The 19,232-nt window shown below is 44.1% G+C and overlaps 1 protein-coding gene across 1 annotated transcript; it reads left to right on the forward strand.

The window, feature by feature from the left end:
- The first annotated feature begins 17,719 nt into the window (after positions 1-17,719).
- Positions 17,720-18,832, forward strand: LOC142185190 (3-galactosyl-N-acetylglucosaminide 4-alpha-L-fucosyltransferase FUT3-like). The gene has a single exon (XM_075260467.1). It carries the CDS (start codon positions 17,720-17,722, stop codon positions 18,830-18,832), a length of 1,113 nt encoding a protein of 370 aa, XP_075116568.1.
- Positions 18,833-19,232: the final 400 nt, after the last annotated feature.

Raw genomic sequence — 19,232 nt, forward strand, 5'->3', positions numbered from 1 at the left:
ACTGGTGTTATGTTTTGTAACAGAGGAGCCATATTTCCCCTTAAAGGGATTTTCAGGCCTTATTAGTTAATGGCTTCGGATTAATGGAAGATCAGCAGGGGTCCAACAACTGAGATCCTTGTCGATTGGCTGTTTGAAGCACAGCGCAGTACATCGCATAGTGGCAGTGCTTGGTATTGCAGTTCAGTCCCATTCATTTGAATAAGACTGAGCTACAAGTCACATGGCCTGTGAAGAAGTGGATATCAGTCACTGCCATATTTATTACTACAGTGGAGGGAATGTACTAAGATTGGTGTTGTGTCCCAGTCGTAACCCATTCCCCCATAGGCACTACCTGCATCTCTTGCAAACATTCCCCTGCACTCCCCTGAATTTCTTCTTTTCCTCTCTATCCAAATTATTCTCCCGCTTTGTATGGCAGTCCAAGCCCACAGATCATAAACTAAATGGGGAACTGGCACACCCGGATTGTCTCTACCACTTCATCACAGCTCGGATACTAGACTTAATCCATAAAGTTGATGAGAAAGCAATGGGTTAGACTAGAGGGTTCCCAACACCCTGGTCGATTAGAGCGGCGCGCTCCAACCCTATGGTATAACAACTCCGTTGGTCATGGGACACACCCAAAAAGCAGGTAAGACTTTCCAACCCTGTCTGACACACTTCACCTGCAATGGGCCCCTCACTCCTATATCCAGAAACAGAGGCCTGTCCGCAGGATACCTGGAGCATCGCCTCTGCAATTTAGGCACGTGCTATCTCCATCTCTGATATTGTATCAGAGATGAGATGTTCCCCTAAGGCACAATGGAACTTACATACAATTGTCTCGATTGCACAAGCAGTCACTAGCCCTCCACCCAGATTGAACAATAGTCTTTATGCTCTGTGGAGTCTCCTCCGACTGACCCAATATCCAGAATTTCCTGCCTCCTGTATGTAGAGGGTGCCGCTGTTTTGTTGTGTAACCTCCTCGCGCACGCGGGGTCAATGCGGTAGATTTATCTATAGCCTTAGCTCCGTCAGTTTATAAAACAGGCTTCACGCACGACTTAGGAGGAAATCCTACTGCTTTATATGTAATTCACTCACCCGTCATATAGTGAAAGGAACCACACGTGTGCAGATAATAGATCCTTAATCCTATATGTGAATAGGCCCAAACTGTAGCCTAAAACCTATTGCCTGAAGTAGTGCAGAAAAGAATTGTTTTATCAAAGATTAAGAGTGTCCGCAACGCTAGATTCCCCTGGATTCCTCATTCATCTGTAAACTCAGCTGAGCATGCATGTGTTCTCAGTACGGAGAAGGAAAACTCCCTGGTGGAGACTCTCACGTGTCAAAATCCAACAACTCTCTTTCCTTTCCACCAGTGTAGGGTAGAGTCGGAACGTCCCTGTATACATTACACACTTTAAGGGGTTGTCCAGCAATTTCAGGTTTCTGCAAGAAGGCCGAGGGAAAAGTGACTTGTCCTGGGAGAAGTCCTCGGGGCACGTGACCTCAGTGACCCAAGGAAAGGAGCCGGGATGTCACTTACATATATTACCTGTGACATCTCCTGTCCTTTGCTTAGGCGGCCAATTGGCATCAGTGGTCACGTGTGGCTAGAACCTCTGCTGGACCAGACATTGTTGTGGACACTGGAGCAGTGAGGACAGGGGACAATGCTTTATTATTTTTCACCTTACCCGGCCTCCTAATAGAAACCAGAAATTCCTGGTCAGCCACTTAAAATATTTGGTTCTCAAAACACAGGAAGGTTCTATCAATCACCCGATGTAGTTGTAAAACTTCCCCTCTCCATTCTACTTCATCCCTGCGGTGGGGTTGAGGTTGGAGCTCTGCAGACAGACAGGTTCTTCCACACCAACCTATTTTTGAACCTTGCTTTGGGGCACGGACATGCTAGAACAGTGACCATTGTTCATAAGGGGCTTGGTCTGCTGGAGCATTAAGAATTCCCCCAGACTTTACAGCTGGCACAATGTAGTCAGGCAGGAAACGTTCTCGTGGCGTTCACCAGACCCAGACTGGTCCATCAGACTGGAGTCCAGTGTGCACTGTGCTTTACACCACTCCACCTGATACTTGGCATTGTGCTTGGTGATGTTAGACTGGCATGCAGCTGCTCGGCCATGGAAATTGTTATGAGGAGGACCGGAGCCTGCGCAGCGCTGTTCGGAGGTTGCCGGCACTCTCCCCACTGAGCTCCTGAGTCCCTGCTTCCGGGTCTCAAGAGGCTGGCCAGAACCTCTGGAGCATTGTGCAGGGGCTGCCGGTCTTCTCCTGAGCCAGCTGGGAGACCTCCGGTTTCAGCCTAGCGGCTGGCCGGAGCCTATTTAAGGAGGGTTCTGGCTCCGGACTGCCGCTGGCTATTCAGTTGGTCTCCATATCCTATTAGTAAGCATTCATCCTGATCTAATTACTTGTGTTTTGACCTTTTGCCTTGACCTCTGCCCTTGCTTTCGCCTCCTGATTTCGTACTCTGCCTGTTCCTGTTAATGACCCCAGTTTGGCCCTTACCTCTGCTCCCTGAACCCTGCTTTGTACTCCGCTACCGTTCCTGGTACTGACTTGGCCGGCCTTACGTTCCCTTTGGATGTCCCTCTGTACTGCGTTGCCCTCTTGCTGGTGGCCTGGACTGTACAAATACAATTTACTCTCTGCCGCCACCTGCTGACCACCCGCTTCAGGCTTCTGGATCCCTGGACCAACACCGCAACCCGAAACATCTGCTGGTAAGAGATCTCAGTGTCTGGTATGATTTGTGGTGCGCTATGTGTTTGGCGTTTCCCGAACCGCATCGCTCTGCCCAGCAGTGCCACCAAGTCCATCCCCACCATCTGGGGCTCTGGTGAACACCATTGTGGGGTTGGAGCCGGTGCGGCCCGGGGGGGGGGGGGGTGCTGAACACACGGCGCAGTGTTAACCATTTTAATCAGTATATCTAGTACTGGTCCTTACTTTGGCTCTGAACTGCATCTGTTATCAGATGTTACCAGATACCCAAACCTTGTAGGCGGGCACAGCTTTTTTGCTGATGGTAATACCAGAGGAGGCTGGTGACTTTTCTTCCCTCAGTGGCGCCCCCTCTCTGCAACTTTACAAGGTCCTGTTCTACTTAGCTGAGTTGCTGCATTTCCTTCCACGTCTCTGTAATCCTGCTCACAAGTGATGCTGGAATATCTAGGTTAAAAGACATTCCCAGGAGTGACAAAGAAATTTCCCAGCAAACAGCATTCAGTTTTCCTGCAGCACGCCCACAGGCGAAATGAAAGCATTGCAACATTCTCATTTTAATCTATGGGTTGTCTGACATGTTGAACCTCCAGTCCGGCCAATAAATGGAGGTCCCAAAGTAGTCAGAATAGTAGCAGGGGTTACTGTCCCCATGGGATAACCTTTAGTAGGTCATATATGATGCAATAATCCAACAATCTAGTTCATGTCAGCACAATGTAATGAATCAGAGATTTACAGCTCTATAAACTGTATAACTCTATAAAATGAAGACAATCATAGACAGTCATGGCTGCCTTACCTAGTTATTATAATGTGCACTAGGACTAATAAATCACTCCCTACTAAATATATATACAGTATATATACTACCAGGAGGATGCGGCTTTGCACAGGTATATTTCATTTTTTGTTTGTGTAGCGATCCCATAAGAATTGCCCAGTTTTGCACTGGTGTATTTTGTATGTTGTTTGTGTGTATGTCCATAAGCGTCATGTGATCATGTGAATCTCAGTTTGGATATCAGTGAAAAACCTGCGATTGGTTATTATGGATACCTGGAGTGAAGCTGTGTGTATGTGACCTTATGTAACAGTGTCATCCACAGCACCCTGCCCCTTTAAAGCTGACCTACAGCAGTGAAAAAAAATGGCTGGATTGCTATGCAAACCTGGAGAAAAGCTCTGATGTGTGGTACTGTGTGGTGAGACACGTATCTAATCCTCCGGTGTGTGGTACTGCGTGGTGAGGCACATATCTAATCCTTCAGCATGTGGTACTGTGTAGTGAGGCGTGTATCTAATCCTCTGAAGTGTGGTACTGTGTGCTGAGACGCGTATCTAATCCTCCGGCGTGTGGTACTGTGTGGTGAGGTGCCTATGTAATCCTCCAGCGTGTGGTACTGTGTGCTGAGCCGTGTATCTAATACTCCGGCATGTGGTATTGTGCGCTGAAGCATATATATAAACCTTCGGCGTGTGGTACTGTGTGGTGAGGTGCGTATCTAATCCTCTGGCATGTGGTACTGTGTTCTGAGCTGGTATCTAATCCTTCAGCGTGTGGTATTGTGTGCTGAGCTGGGTATCTAATCCTCTGGCATGTTGTACTGTGTGGTGAGGCACGTATATAATGCTCCGGCGTGTGGTACTGTGTGCTGAGCCGGGTATCTAATCCTCCAACGTGTGGTATTGTGTGCTGAGCCTGGTATCTAATCCTCCGGCGTGTGGTACTGTGTGGTGAGGCGTGTATCTAATGCTTCGGTGTGTGGCACTATGTGCTGAGCCGGGTATCTAATCCTCCAGTGTGTGGTACTGTGCGCTGAGCTTAGGAGCATTCTCCAACAGCTTGTGTAAGATTCTGAAATCTATGCCAGGTACAAGCCAGACTTCACTGAAATATACAATACTAAGTCTCCAATAGTCAAACAAGCATGGATGAGAAAACAGGATTCTCTGCTAAGAGACCTGGGTCAAAAAAAATTTTAAGATAAAACTTCACTATTATTTAATGTTGTCTAAAAAAAAAAAGTGCTGGTCTCATAAAAACAATAAGCAACCTCACGTCCAAGCGGAAAACCAATCCAAACAGGTTGCTGTATGAAATCACAGACAACTAACACACAAAGGGGCAGGTATACAGCGGTGGTGTGGAGCGATCTTAGACTCCGCCTCCTCCAGCAGAGCCAGCGTTGATTGGTCGAATTCCGTACTCTGGCCAATCAGCGCTGTCCAATGCATTCCTATGGGGAAAAGTTAGCTTGCGAAAATCTCAAGCTGACAGGGATTTCCATGAAATAAAGTGACTTTTATGCCCCCAGACATGCTTCCCCTGCTGTCCCAGTGTCATTCCAGGGTGTTGGTATCATTTCCTGGGGTGTCATAGTGGACTTGGTCACCCTCCAGACACGGATTTGGGTTTCCCCCTTAACGAGTATATGTTCCCCATAGACTATAATGGGGTTCGAAACCCGTTCGAACACACGAACAGTGAGCGGCTGTTCGAATCGAATTTCGAACCTCGAACATTTTAGTGTTCGCTCATCTCTAGTCACGTCAATCATCATTTACACTAACAAAATGGTGTAAATGATGATAAAGTTGGCCTTGCTCACAGTGCACCCTTGCCACCCCCCTTTTCAGAAAGTGGTGAGGGCGGCGTAAAAATGCTACTTTTGACATTTTTGTTGCACCTGACTACTACAGAACAGCATATAGAACACTACATCAGAACAGTACACCAGAACAGTACAACAGAACAGTACACCAGAACAGTACAACAGAACAGTACACCAGAACAGTACAACAGAACAGTAAACCGGAACAGTACACCAGAACAGTACAACAGAACAGTACACCAGAACAGTACAACAGAACAGTACACCAGAACAGTACAACAGAACAGTACACCAGAACAGTACAACAGAACAGTACACCAGAACAGTACAACAGAACAGTACACCAGAACAGTACAACAGAACAGTACACCAGAACAGTACAACAGAACAGTACACCAGAACAGTACAACAGAACAGTACACCAGAACAGTACAACAGAACAGTAAACCGGAACAGTACACCAGAACAGTACAACAGAACAGTACACCAGAACAGTACAACAGAACAGTACACCAGAACAGTACACCAGAACAGTAAACCGGAACAGTACAACAGAACAGTACACCAGAACAGTACAACAGAACAGTACACCAGAACAGTACAACAGAACAGTACACCAGAACAGTACACCAGAACAGTACACCAGAACAGTACACCAGAACAGTACAACAGAACAGTACACTGGAACAGACAACTGTAAGCTGAGGTTGACATAGCTCCAAGATTCATTGAAAACTTTTAGAATCACTTTTTAAGTAATGCTGACTGTATACAAAGAAAGAAACCCCCAACATGACTATTCCTGTGAATGTCGCCCAGAATAGGCAGGACTAAAGGTCAGATAAGTAGAAACTAATCCATAAAATATACAAACACCCAACAGTCCCTAAATATACAATCCCTAACTAATATAATGCACAGAATGTAGCCCCAATAAATCATCACAGAAAAGTCTCATAAAAATCCGCCTGCAATGTAATAAATAGAATAGCGCGTGCGCAATAAACACTGCAGACCTTCAATAATATAAGAAACAATCCGGTTGTGTTGGCATCTTACAATAAAGGTGGATTTTATTGCAATAGTTAATGATACCTTTATTAAAGGCAGTGGCCAAAGTTATTTTTATCACCATTTAAAGAGGACCGTTCACACCTCCGGTGACTTGTAATTGTCTTTACATACGGAGACTCAAAGTGCAGGGAGCGTTGTGGAGTAGGGAGTAGTGGCTGCTGTACAGGCGCTCATGCCCAATGCCCACAAGGGTCAGAGGATTGTACAAGGAGACCATTTACTTATCAGTATATAAACCGGAGTGCCCGGAAGAAACCCACGCAACCTCCGTACGAGCGCATCGACTCCCTTCAAGCCTAGGATGCCAGGGCTGCACCAGTGCTGACCACTGAGCCACCTATATATGAGAGGCGCTGCCGGGAAAGGGAGTAAAGGTAAGTGAGGTGCTGCCTATTGGGTGAGGGGTGATGTTTCCAGAGAGAAGGATGGCTGTCCCAAATGAGAAAACGTTACTGTGCTGATAACCAATGCAGCGTCCCAGATAGGAGTATTAGTAGGTAGCACTTTCCCCACATGCCCAGCTATGGATGATAAGTCCTGTGTTTTTTTATCTCCACTCCAGTAAGTCTGTGCCTGATTTATTTGCAATTCTTGCAAATTCTTTAAATCTTGCAATTCCAACTCTTACCACTAAACCTAAAACAATACGACTGCAAAACAATAGGTGACTTCATGTCTCCTGGAGATGGATCAATGGCCTTAGACACGATAGTCTGGTGCAGATCCTATTGACTTCTATGGGAGAGTTTTCTAGGCATGCTCTGTGACCTGTGCAGAGGGGGGGAGTAGATAAGATATGACATCACCTAATGTGACTAGTGGACTCTGTTCTTATCTACATCTACATGATAGCTGTGATCATCAGTGTGCTGCAAGTGAGGTGAATGCTGCAAAAAAAGAAAAAAAGAAATTCTCAGCCTATGATTTGGTTTAGTGGCCAGAGTTGGCGCAGCTGGAATTTCAGTTTTAATATAAATAATAGTGTTTAAAAATTCACTAAAAATGATATAAATATATACATAAAGGTAAATTCTTTGGAGGGTGTTTCTAATGGTTTGGGCCCATTGCCCTATAAACTCAATACACGACATTAATAAACATGAGCCATAGCGTCGTCTTGGCGGCAGCCTCGGGTAGAATTCCTTTCTCCTTGGCGCTCTCTGCCAAGTTCTCAAATTTGTCAAATTCTGCAGATCGACCGCACCCTCGTGTCACTTCCCTGAGGGCAGATATTACGATTCCGCAGAAATCCTCGGCCTTATATAAAGTACTAGTAGAATAACCGGCGGCTTCACGCACGGAAAATATGTTAAATTGTTGGTTATGCGGAAGTCAAATTTTCAGTGTCACAGTCGAAACCCCCTCACGGGAAGACTCGTGTAGTTGCCCATAGCACCCAATCAGAGCTCAGCTTTCACTTTAACTCCCTGTATAGTCAGTAATACTGACAATCTTACTATGGGGCAGATTTCGCCTGACCAATATGGCTGCTCAGTAAGGCGCTTGCACACTACAGGATTTTTCACAGGTCTCCGAGCCATGGCTTCTACAGCTCCATAGACTTCTATGGAGCTTGCAAAATTCACAGCTTTGTGCACAAAGAAGTCTATGGAACCGGAAAATCCATGGCGCAGAGGCCCGTGAAAAATACTGTAGTGTGCAAGCAGCCACTAAGGACAAGAGGGGGACGCCGAATCCACCTCAAAATCCGCCCTCCTCACAATAGAGGTCTAGATAGACCGCTAGCTTTCCTTTTACCGTGAGCGGGAACAAACCGAGCTGCCCCTTCTTCAGGCGTCCGCCTTGCGGCAGCACCATCCGGACTAGGCTCATTCATTTGGACCTACTCCGGAGTGGGAAGCCGCGACTGTCGGAAGCCACGACAGGCGCTTAAATTTGAGCTAGGACTGACCCGTTTCCTGATGATAATATACGCCGGCTATGAGTACGACGTCCAAGCCGAGGATATATATCATCATTAGAGATGAGCGAATAGTGTTTGATCGAATACCTCGCCGCCATAGGGATGCGTGTAAGCGGCCGAACACCAAGGGGTTAAGCGCAGTGAATATTTGATGTGCTTAACCCCTTGGTGTCCGGCCGCTTACACGCATCCCTATGGGAGCGAGGTATTTAATCGAATACTATTCGCTCAACACTAATCATCATCATTGAGGAGCGCCCCTTACTGGAGTCTTCATGAAACAACTGTACATGTATGCCAGCTATGAGCATGATGTCCAGGCCGGGGGTCATCATCATCATCATCAGCATTGTGGAGCGCCCCCTACTGGAGTCTTCATGAATTTCCCATATATACGGTTTAATACAACACTTTATACAAGGCCGGTGCACGGAGGAAACTGAACAGAAGTATCAGAGAAACTACACAAGGGCGAGGCTGAGACGGGGAATCGCTGCAAAGGGAGTCTCAGAGAAACAGCTGTATATGAGACTGCCGTAAAAAAAAAATACTGCATTATGTTTTATTTTTTACTAACATCGTTGCATTGAGCTTGGGATTTAACCCATTAGTGACCGGCGTATAGACTTTCTAGAATAATCCGGGGTTTCCTGTGTCCTTACAGCCACACACCTGCTACTAACACCCAGGAGCGCAGGTTTGAGATTAACCCTTTAGATTCTGCAGTGAATAGTGACTGCAGCATGTAAGGGGTTTTGGAGGGAGGAGGTCTGATGCCATCACATAGCAGATGGGGGCCTAATGAAGACCTCTAGGGATGCCTATGTACATTCTATTAGAATGCAGTATAAAGCGCTGCACCACATAGAGCATCCCAAATTACAGTCCCCTAGGGGAGGACAAAAAAATTAGTGTTAAAAAAATTTAAATAAAGGTTTTTAAAAAATAAAATAAAAATAAAAAAGTTTAATAAAGAAAAAAAATTAAACATAGCACATATATTGGGAATCGCCTCGACCAAAAACTGAGAGGTTATTTAAAAAATAAAAAATGAAAAATTGCTGGTTTTTTTTAATATTTTTTTCCCAGTAACAGTTAATGAAAGTGAATCGATGAGACATCCCAAAATGGCATCATTAAACACAACTTGTCCCAAAAAAAACAAGCCCTTATACAGGTACTTTGATGCAAAAGAATAGAGCTAGAGGGCTCGGTGGGTAATGACAGAAAAGTGGTTCGGCCATCGAGGCCTGGAAGAGGTGGTCACTGAAGGGTTAATGGCTAAGGCCCCACGCAACGTCCCGCAACAAAATAGCGCTCAGAGAAAAAACATATTGGAAACACACCGCGGTTTTTCCTATAACGCTTTTCATAGAAAGTCCACAGAGGTTTCCGGTCTCCGGTTTAACATGTCAGCCCCATATTAGGAGAATCCTGAGACAGCGGTTATATCACCGTCATTGTTCATACTCCGGTCATACTTGAGTACGCGATAAGCTAAAGAGGGGAGGGGGTGCGCACAGGATTTATCTAAATACATCAGGATGAGGTCGCCTGTGTCTGAGCCGCCCAGCTTATGGCAGACTCCTCACCCTGTGTCCTGACATTAAAGCCTCCTACAACCCACTGCTGAGACCTTATTTTACCCCTCCCACCCCCAAAAATCTAGCCCAAATACAACACTAAGGGTTAACACGTAGCACAAATATCAGGTTAGAGGCAGAGGCTGCCCCATGGAGCTTAGGTATATAAACCCTAAGCCCTGCCTATTTAATGACATCATTCCAGGGGTTTGCCCAATCAGAGACAACACCCCACCTACATCCGCCTTCCCATGTAGTCCCGCCCCAGGAGGCGGGTCCAGTATGATGACCAGTGAGTGTCCCCAGTAACCAGAGGAATAAATAGCCTACTCAGAACCAGTAGCCACCGATTTTCTTGCACCAGGTAAAGTAAACGCCGCAGCGTATGATTGTTGCTTAGAGGGTAATTCTGTATCCGCACAATTAGTGCATTATGTGTTATTATCCAGGATCCCCGCTGGTATACATCTTAAGAGGTGCAGCAAAGACCACGGCATTTTACATTACCTGCTAAGGGGATGGGGTTCTGGCTAATCCCATCCACACAAGCAGACAATGATCAAATAATCAGCGGTGGAAATGTGGCGAATACAAAAACACCAGCATTATATACCCTCAATAGGTTGGCTATGGTGGTGGGAGGAGAGGTCAGAGTAAGAAGCGCGACGCCAGCGTTTCCAAAGGTAATGACATGCTGCGATTTGCAAAAATGCCCCCAAAAAGTAACAACCATCCCCCCCTTATGCCCACACACAAGCCCCCTGGTGTCTGCTGTATTCTACAGCAGAAACCATGCGCTAATGCCCGCATTCGGTGCTCACACTGATCGTGGGCATTAACCCTTCTGGCACCTCGGTCAAAGCTGACCAAGGCGCCATTTTCCCTGCGGTGCATGTGCGTCGCCATTTTGCCGGTCACATTAGCATGACAGTGATTTTCTTTTGAAGGCTGCTCTATGTAGCCTGCAAAAGAAATGACAATGTTTTACAATGGATTACAAAGCATTAATCTTGCAATGCATTGCATTAGTGATCAGACCGCCTGGGGGTTTAATAAATGCAAAAATAAATAAAGTTAAAATAAATATATATATATATATATATATATATATATATATATATATATATATATATATATATAATGTAAAAGTATTAAAAATTCTTATCACCCCCCTTTCCCTAGAACACATATAAAAGTACTTAAATACTATGAATCCCATACACATTAGGTCTCCCTGTGTCTGAAATCGCCGGCTCTACAAATCTATACAAATATTTTTCCCGTACGGTAAACTCCACAGCAGGAAAAAAAGTCAAAAGTGCCAAACCGACGTTTTTTCACTGTTTTGTCTCCGATAAAAAGTTGAATAAAAAGTGATCAAAGCAAAAGCAATTCCCCAAAATGGTAGAAATAAAAAGTACACCCGGCCCCGCAAAAAAAGATGCCCCATACATCCTCGTACACTGACGTATAAAAAAGTTACGGCTGTCAGAATATGGCGACTTCTAGAAAAAAAAAATTTGGATTTTTGTTAAGGGGTTAAAATGTAAATAAATCCATAGAAATTTGGTATCCCCGGAATCGTACCGAAACACAGAATACAGGGGACAGGTCAATGTGGCCGTGAGCGTTTTATGCTCTCTGCGGCAAAACTGTTTTTTTTAACCGGACACAGAGTCGGACATGCAGTACTCTGTGTCCGTTTTTTAAAAAAAAAACAGTTTCGTCGCGGAGAGCTCAAAACACTCACCGGCGCTCAAGGCCGGACTCGGCAGAAGACGGAAACCTAATACAGAGATCCAAACACAGGTGTAAACCCAGTGTCACTTATTTGTATATACTCGAGTATAAGCCAAATTTTTCAGCACAGTTTTTGTGGTGAAAATGCCCCCCTTGGCTTATACTGGAGTCATTTTTTTTTAATTTTTTTTTTTTGGAGGGGGGGGGGGTTCTATGACCAGCCGCAATATCAATGTATAGAATCTCCCATAAAATAGTGGGAAAACAAAGAAGCTTTAAAAAAATAAAAAAATAAAGTACATATAAATTGCAAATCCCTCCTTTCCCTAGAATACATATAGAAGTAGACAATGACTGTGAAACACATACACATTAGGCCTCCCTGTGTCTGACAGTGCCCAGTGTACTGAATATAGGGGATCTGCAGTGCTCCTGTTCTGTCGGGAAGGGGTTAATAGGAGCACTGCAGATCCCCTATGTACAGCCAGGCTTAATTCCAAGTGGGGAAAGAAAAAACAGCCCTCATGCTCGGGGAAGGGGCAGACAGACAACCAAAACACCCCCTCCCCTCCTTCCCCATCTCCCAGCAGCTACTGCACCCAAAAACTCCGACCATTTTAATTTTTGAAATTTTCCAGTAGCTGCTGCATCTCCCCCCCCCCCCCCTTCCTCGGCTTATACTCCAGTCAATAAGTTTTCCCAGTTTTTTGTTGTAAAATTAGGGGCCTCGGCTTATATTCGGGTCGGCTTATACTCGAGTATATACGGTAGGGGGCTATTATAAGGCAGAATTATTACTTATAAAGGTGCCATTATAACGGAGGAGCTATAATATACAAGGGGACTAAAATAAGGCAGGAACAATTACATACAAAGCCCCCCCCTATATATGTCATCTCTTATAGTAGCCCCCCTATATATGTCATCTTTTATAGTAGCCCCCCTATATATGTCATCTCTTATAGTAGCCCCCCTATGTATATCAGTTACACCTTATACATAATACTTCACTCTTACAAGAAACATCTAGGCTCTTTCTTTACCTAAGCACAGCTGCATCTTATTGCCCGAGAACTGGACGAGGGTCCCCCGCCCTTCACGCCATGACCGTCACACTTGAATGAAGGTTTCCATTCAGGGATTACGTCCCTGAATCCACTTGAAATAATGAATAAAGAAGCGTCCCGGAGCAGGAGTTTTCTCTCCGCATTTTTCAGGTGGAAACCCGGCGGACTCCATTATGCTTCCCCAGGTGACCACTTATTAAGCAGATTAGGTTTCCGTTTTTCAGGTCCCCAAGTGGACCCGAAGAACAGAAACCCAAGCGCAGGTGTGATCCTATAATAAGACTCATCCAGGTAACTAAAAGTGTTCCAAAGTATTAAACTAAAAAAAAGTGACTTGTCAGATTTGTCCTGGTTGGTAAGGAGTATACGGTATAATTATCGCGTCTTATAATCATCTTATTGCCACTGTGCGGAGTCTTAGAGGGGAGCGGCTTCTTTTGTGATTTTCTTCCCAGCTCATCTTTCGTATCTTGACCACTAGGGCTATGAAACAGTTTCAGGTCTGACACCCTTAATGGGGCCGGGATATTGTAAAGCACATGAAGGAGGTTTAATAAGTGATGAATTCTGGACATTACAGATCGGGGTTGTGGCTGGATCCATAAGATGTTATTATACAACATAATAGTACGATGGGAAATAGGTCTGTAATAACACAGCAATATAATTATAGATATGGCAGATTTATAACCAACACTTAGAGCGTCAGGAGACACAATGTCATGGCGAGCGCTGAATAATACTAACCTACCTGTGATGCGGGGCTGTGTGCACATCCCAGACTCCAGTCTATGTATCACTGCTTATTTCTTGGGCGATATATTGTATATACTGATGTTTCTTATTTTTATCACACTGAACACTTGGCCCATGAGAACCTGAGTGGTTTAGTAACAGGTGTAAGCAGAGATTTCAGAGTGAAAAGGGGTAACAGGAAAAGAGCCAGACAGGAGGGGAAAGAAGCATTTTTCTCTAAAAACATATAACACTTCTTCTATTTACTTGTATAATCACTTTATGCAAAGTTTGCTGAATACTGACTATGTAAAGCAGTTTTCCCATCGACCTGTTTCAGCACCTTTTCTCCGCTGTCTCTTCTTCTCACTTCCTGCATTCCTGCAAGCTGGAGGGAGGCGTCTTGACTGATGGACAGGACACTATGAAGTATCTCAATACAGACATTGACTTTACCTTGAGAGATTATTCATTATCATTACTAGAAATCTAATATAAATGCCGATCGAATAATATAATATGCACAGTAAATGTATATTACATTACACCGGTTTGCAGAGAACAGTTATCTGCTTCTACAGAGAATGGACTCAAAACTATGACTCAGTGTTTACATAGAGAGACACTACATGTATGAAGGGACTCAGTGTTATCTTATTTTAGCCTATATAGCACATGCTTGCCTGACTGTGTTACTTCTAGTCTGAACAAGTAACTAATAACGTGCCCATTAATATCCACAGACCTTACTTGTGTCTAATAGACGGTTCAGTCTCAGCACCAGTTGCCTGGATGTTGTCTGACTTGTTGTTTTTTTGCCTAATAATATCTGTATGTAATAAGTGAGTCATTCATGAATTATGAGGACATGAAGGCATTGCTTGGGTTGTGTACCAGATCCAGTTACACAGACGAGCGATTCTTCCCGAGTAAGTGCTTCATCTCTCCTTCTTAGATAGCAGGATCAGTCTTGTATCATAGACCCGTGAGCTCTCAGTGTGCCGTCCTAAGGTGCTTCTATACTACTATACTACATGAGTTGAACAATTTTTGTGCATCTCCATATAAAAGTGGAGGAACATGGGTGTACCATATGGCCACGTAGCAGGTTATGGGTGATGTATTAACTAAGGGTTACTATGTGCGCTGTCACCTACAAAGAGTAAATTTGATAGCCCCTGAGCAATGCTATATTTAAATTCATAGACAATAAAAATTAAACATTTTTGCAAATTTGAACATTTTTGCAAATTCTTACGAAGCCGCTCCTTCATTGTCTAGGCTGAAAGACCCAGCCACGTTTCATCTTCAGTGCTCTTGCTGATGAAAAGAGGTTTGCACTCAAAATCTCACGATACATGCTCCCATTCATTCTTTCATGTACACGGATCAGTCGTCCTGGTCCCTTTGCAGAGAAACAGCCCCAAAGTATGATGTTGCCACCCCCATGCTTCACAGTAGGTCTGGTGTTCTTTGGATGCAACTCAGTATTCTTTTTCCTCCAAACACGACAAGTTGTGTTTCTACCAAACAGTTCTACTTTGGATTCATCTGACCATAGGACATTCTCCCAATACTCTTCTGGATCATCCAAATTCTCTCTAGCAAACTTCAGAGGGGCCCGGCCATGTACTGGCTTAAGCAGTGGGATACATCTGGCACTGCAGGATCTGAGTCCCTGGCATTGTAGTGTGTTACTCATGGTAGGCTTTGTTACATTGGTCCCAGCTCTCTGCAGGTCATTCACTGGTTCCCCCCGTGTGGTTCTGGGATTTTTGCTCACCATTCTTGTGATCATTTTGACCCCACGGGGTGAGATTTTGCGTGGAGCCCCAGATGGAGGGAGATTATCAGTGGTCTTGTATGTCTTCCATTTTCTAATTATTACTCTCACAGTTGATTTCTTCACACCAAGCTGGTTGAATATTGCAGATTCAGTCTTCCCAGTTCGGTGCTGGGCTGCCATTTTGTTTCTGGTGTCCTTCGACAGCTCTTTGGTCTTCACCATAGTTGAGTTTGGAGTCTGACTGTTTGAGGTTGAGGACAGGTGTCCTTTATAAACAGGTGCCATTACTACAGGTAAGGAGTGGAGGACGGAGGAGCCTCTTACAGAAGAAGTTACAGGTCTGTGAGAGCCAGAAATCTCGCTTGTTTGTAGGTGACCAAATACTTATTTTCCACCACCATTTCAAATCAGACAAAGTGATTTTCTGGAATTGTTTTCTCATTTTGTCTTTCACAGTTGAAGTCTTCCTATGATGTCAATTACAAGCCGACCTCATCTTTGTAAGTGGGAGAACTTGCACAATTGGTGGCTGACTAAATACTTTTTTTCCCCACTGTAACTCACATGTTCCATTCATTGTTTAGGATCAGTCCTAGGGAACTCTTGCTTGGTTATTTTTGGCACGCCTTAGAAGTGAATGGAGAGAGACGGGCACATGCAAACACCTTTGTCCTCAAACACCCACAAGATAGGGGATCGGCCATATGCTTATGTGGTTGTCCTATCTAAGCAACATCTTCTCAACTCACCGCACGTTCTACCACACATGAGCCACACCAGCTATATTCACCCAGATGAAACATGATTTCACTCCTGTAGACATTAACCCCTTCCAGCCGGTGGCATTTTTTTGATTTTCCTTTTTAACTCGCCATATGAGGTCTTAATGTTTGCGGGACAATTTTTTCTTCATGATGCCGCCATTAATTATTCTGTACAATGTACTGGGAAACTGGAAAAAAAAATTCTGAATGGGGTGGAATTGGAAGAAAAACTGCATTTGTGTGATTTTCTTAGGGGCTTTGTTTTTACTTCGCTCACTGCGCAGCCACAATGACCTGTCCCCTGTAGTCTGTGTTTCGGTACGATTCCGGGGATTCCTAATTTTTATGGTTTTATTTACATTTTAACCCCTTAACAAAAATCCAAAACTGTGTAAAGTCGCGGTATTCATAGGGCGTCTTTTTTTGCGGGGCTGGGTGTACTTTTCAGTTCTACCATGTTGGGGAATTACTTTTGCTTTGATCACTTTTTATTCTAATTTTTATCAGAGGCAAAACAGTGAAAGAACGGCGGTTTGGCACTTGACTTTTTTTTCCACTACAGCGTTTACCGTATAGGAAAAATATTTCTATATATTTGTAGAGCGGGCGATTTCGCACACAGGGAGATCTAATATGTAGGTGTGCCACAGTATTTAACTACTTTTTTATTTGTTCTAGAGAAAGGGGGGTGATTTAAAAATTTTTATTTTATTAATATATATTATTTTTTTTTATGCATTTATTAGACCCTCTAGGGGTCTTGAACACCAGGGGGTCTGATCACTAATGCAATACATTACAATGCTAACGCATTGCAATGCTTTGAAAAATACTGGGGCTTCTATTGCAGGCTACATAGAGGAGCCTGCAATAGAATCCAGTGAATGACAGGCCAGGCAATGGGATCCCAGACCTTGCTCCAGGTGCCAGCGATCGCTGGGAAAATGGAGGTGTCCACCGAGGCGCCGGAGGGGTTAATACCCACAATTAGTGAAGGTACCGATCGTGGGCATTGGGTGTCTACTGTATAAAACAATAGACGCCCGGCGGCTATGGCGGCCACCATGTTTAAACATAGAGAATCTGCTGTAATAGTACAGAGGATGTCGAGAAGGGGTTAAGATGCAAATATAATATGCAAGAAAATAATTAGTTATCCGAGTAATTACAGTAACCTTAGGAACCGGCTGAACTTACCTTACCAGACTATGTCCCAGGTAGGAATTTGTAGTTTTGCAGCCAAATCCAGAGATGTCTCACGTACAGGTAATAACGTATAGATGACCAAGCCCTAATCCTCTTATGATAATTATGTAATCATTACACAATCTGTATTACATCACATAGAGGTCCTGGGTGTCGGACTCCACCGAACTCCTACTTATGACCTATTCTAAGGATAAGTCATCAATTAAAATGAATTTGAAAGCACTTTCAAGACAATGGCAGACCAAGTGCAGCTCGGCTTCCATTCACTTATATATCAGCTGACCGAAGGGTATGCCAGGTGTTGGACCATCACCCAACTGATACTGATGACCCATTCTAAGGATTGGACATCAATATCTAAAGACTGGAAACTGCTTTCACCTTACGACATTGGAAACAACATATTAGAACCTTCTCGTAGCTTTTGACTTACCCAACTAATATTTGGATTCTCCATCTCCTTACAGACCAAAGATGATCTTGACTTCAATCAACCACAAGCGCCTAAAGATATTGGTTTTCGTCCTCTTCCTGTTTCTTTTATGTTTTCTATGGAAACGTGAAGATATTACCTCAGGGGTGCCAACAAATCTTCAAGAGCTGGTTTGTCAAGAAAAAGGGACCCAAAAAGTCACCCAAAAACCAACAGACATGATTCGCTCTATGCCTAGAAAGAAACCTGTAGAGGACATTGTGGTGCTCATTTGGACATGGCCTTGGGGATATAAATCCCCATTAGATAAGTGTCCCGATTATGATATATTTGGATGCAAGCTGACGGTAGACAGAAGTCTGTATAGTGTTGCCGACGCCGTCCTGATTCATCATGCAGATATTATGTCTAGCAAAGACTTTTTGCCCCAAGAGCCAAAACCTAATTTTCAGCGTTGGATCTGGTACAATGTGGAGCCCCCAGTAATTATTCGGAACTTGAAAATGCTGGATAACCTATTCAACATGACCATGACCTTCCGGAAAGATTCGGATATATTTGCTCCATATGGTCGAATGGAACCTTTAAAGAAAAGGGGTCAGAACTTCACCATTCCCAAAAAATCTAAGTTGGTCTCTTGGGTTGTTAGTAACTGGTACCCTGGTGCCCCCCGTATCGCTTACTATGAGGAACTCAAAAAACACATCTCTGTTGATGTCTATGGGGCCAAACACCAGAAACTGAGCTGGAATGATTTTCATCCAACCATATCCCAGTATAAATTCTACTTGGCCTTTGAGAATTCAATCTACAAGGATTATATCACGGAGAAGTTTTGGTCCAATGCTTTTGGGACATGGTCAGTTCCAGTTGTGTTGGGAACATCTCGGAAGAACTATGAACGTTTTGTCCCTGGAGATGCCTTCATTCACGTCGATGATTTCTCAAGCCCCAAAGAACTGGCCGCCTATCTTCTGGAGTTGGACAAGGATGATGAGAAGTATAGGAAGTATTTCAACTGGAGACTTCATTATCGTGTAATTTTCAAAAAAGGTCCATCATATGAATACTGTAGGATATGCGAAATTATCCGAGAAAATCCCGTTTACCAGGTCATTCACAGTGTGGAGAAATGGTTTCTGGAAGACGTCTAATTTATTATATGGAACGTTGACAACAGATACCGCTACTGCGACCTCCAGGACGGGCAGGTGGTCACCTAAGTCCATCTTCTCCTCTTGTAGTGTTATCTAAGACTGTGGTCTCCAACTGGTTCTTCTACGGTTATAAAACTACAACTCTCAGCATGCTCTGTTGGCCTTTGGGTGTCAGGGAATGACGGGATTTGCATTCTCACAGCAGACGGATAGCCACAAGTTGGAGATCACTGATCTAAGAGAAGGAACATTTGTCCAAACAGATCTTGGTGGTGAAGATGGTCACCAAGGGTATTTTTAAGTACAGAGAACAATCTTTGTGATACACAAAAAAGACACCTATAGATATGTATACGGTATTATTTTTTATGTTACATGTACAGCTCACGCGTGTTCA

This window comes from Leptodactylus fuscus, chromosome 11, assembly GCF_031893055.1.
Source record: "Leptodactylus fuscus isolate aLepFus1 chromosome 11, aLepFus1.hap2, whole genome shotgun sequence".
Lineage (NCBI taxonomy): Eukaryota > Metazoa > Chordata > Amphibia > Anura > Leptodactylidae > Leptodactylus > Leptodactylus fuscus.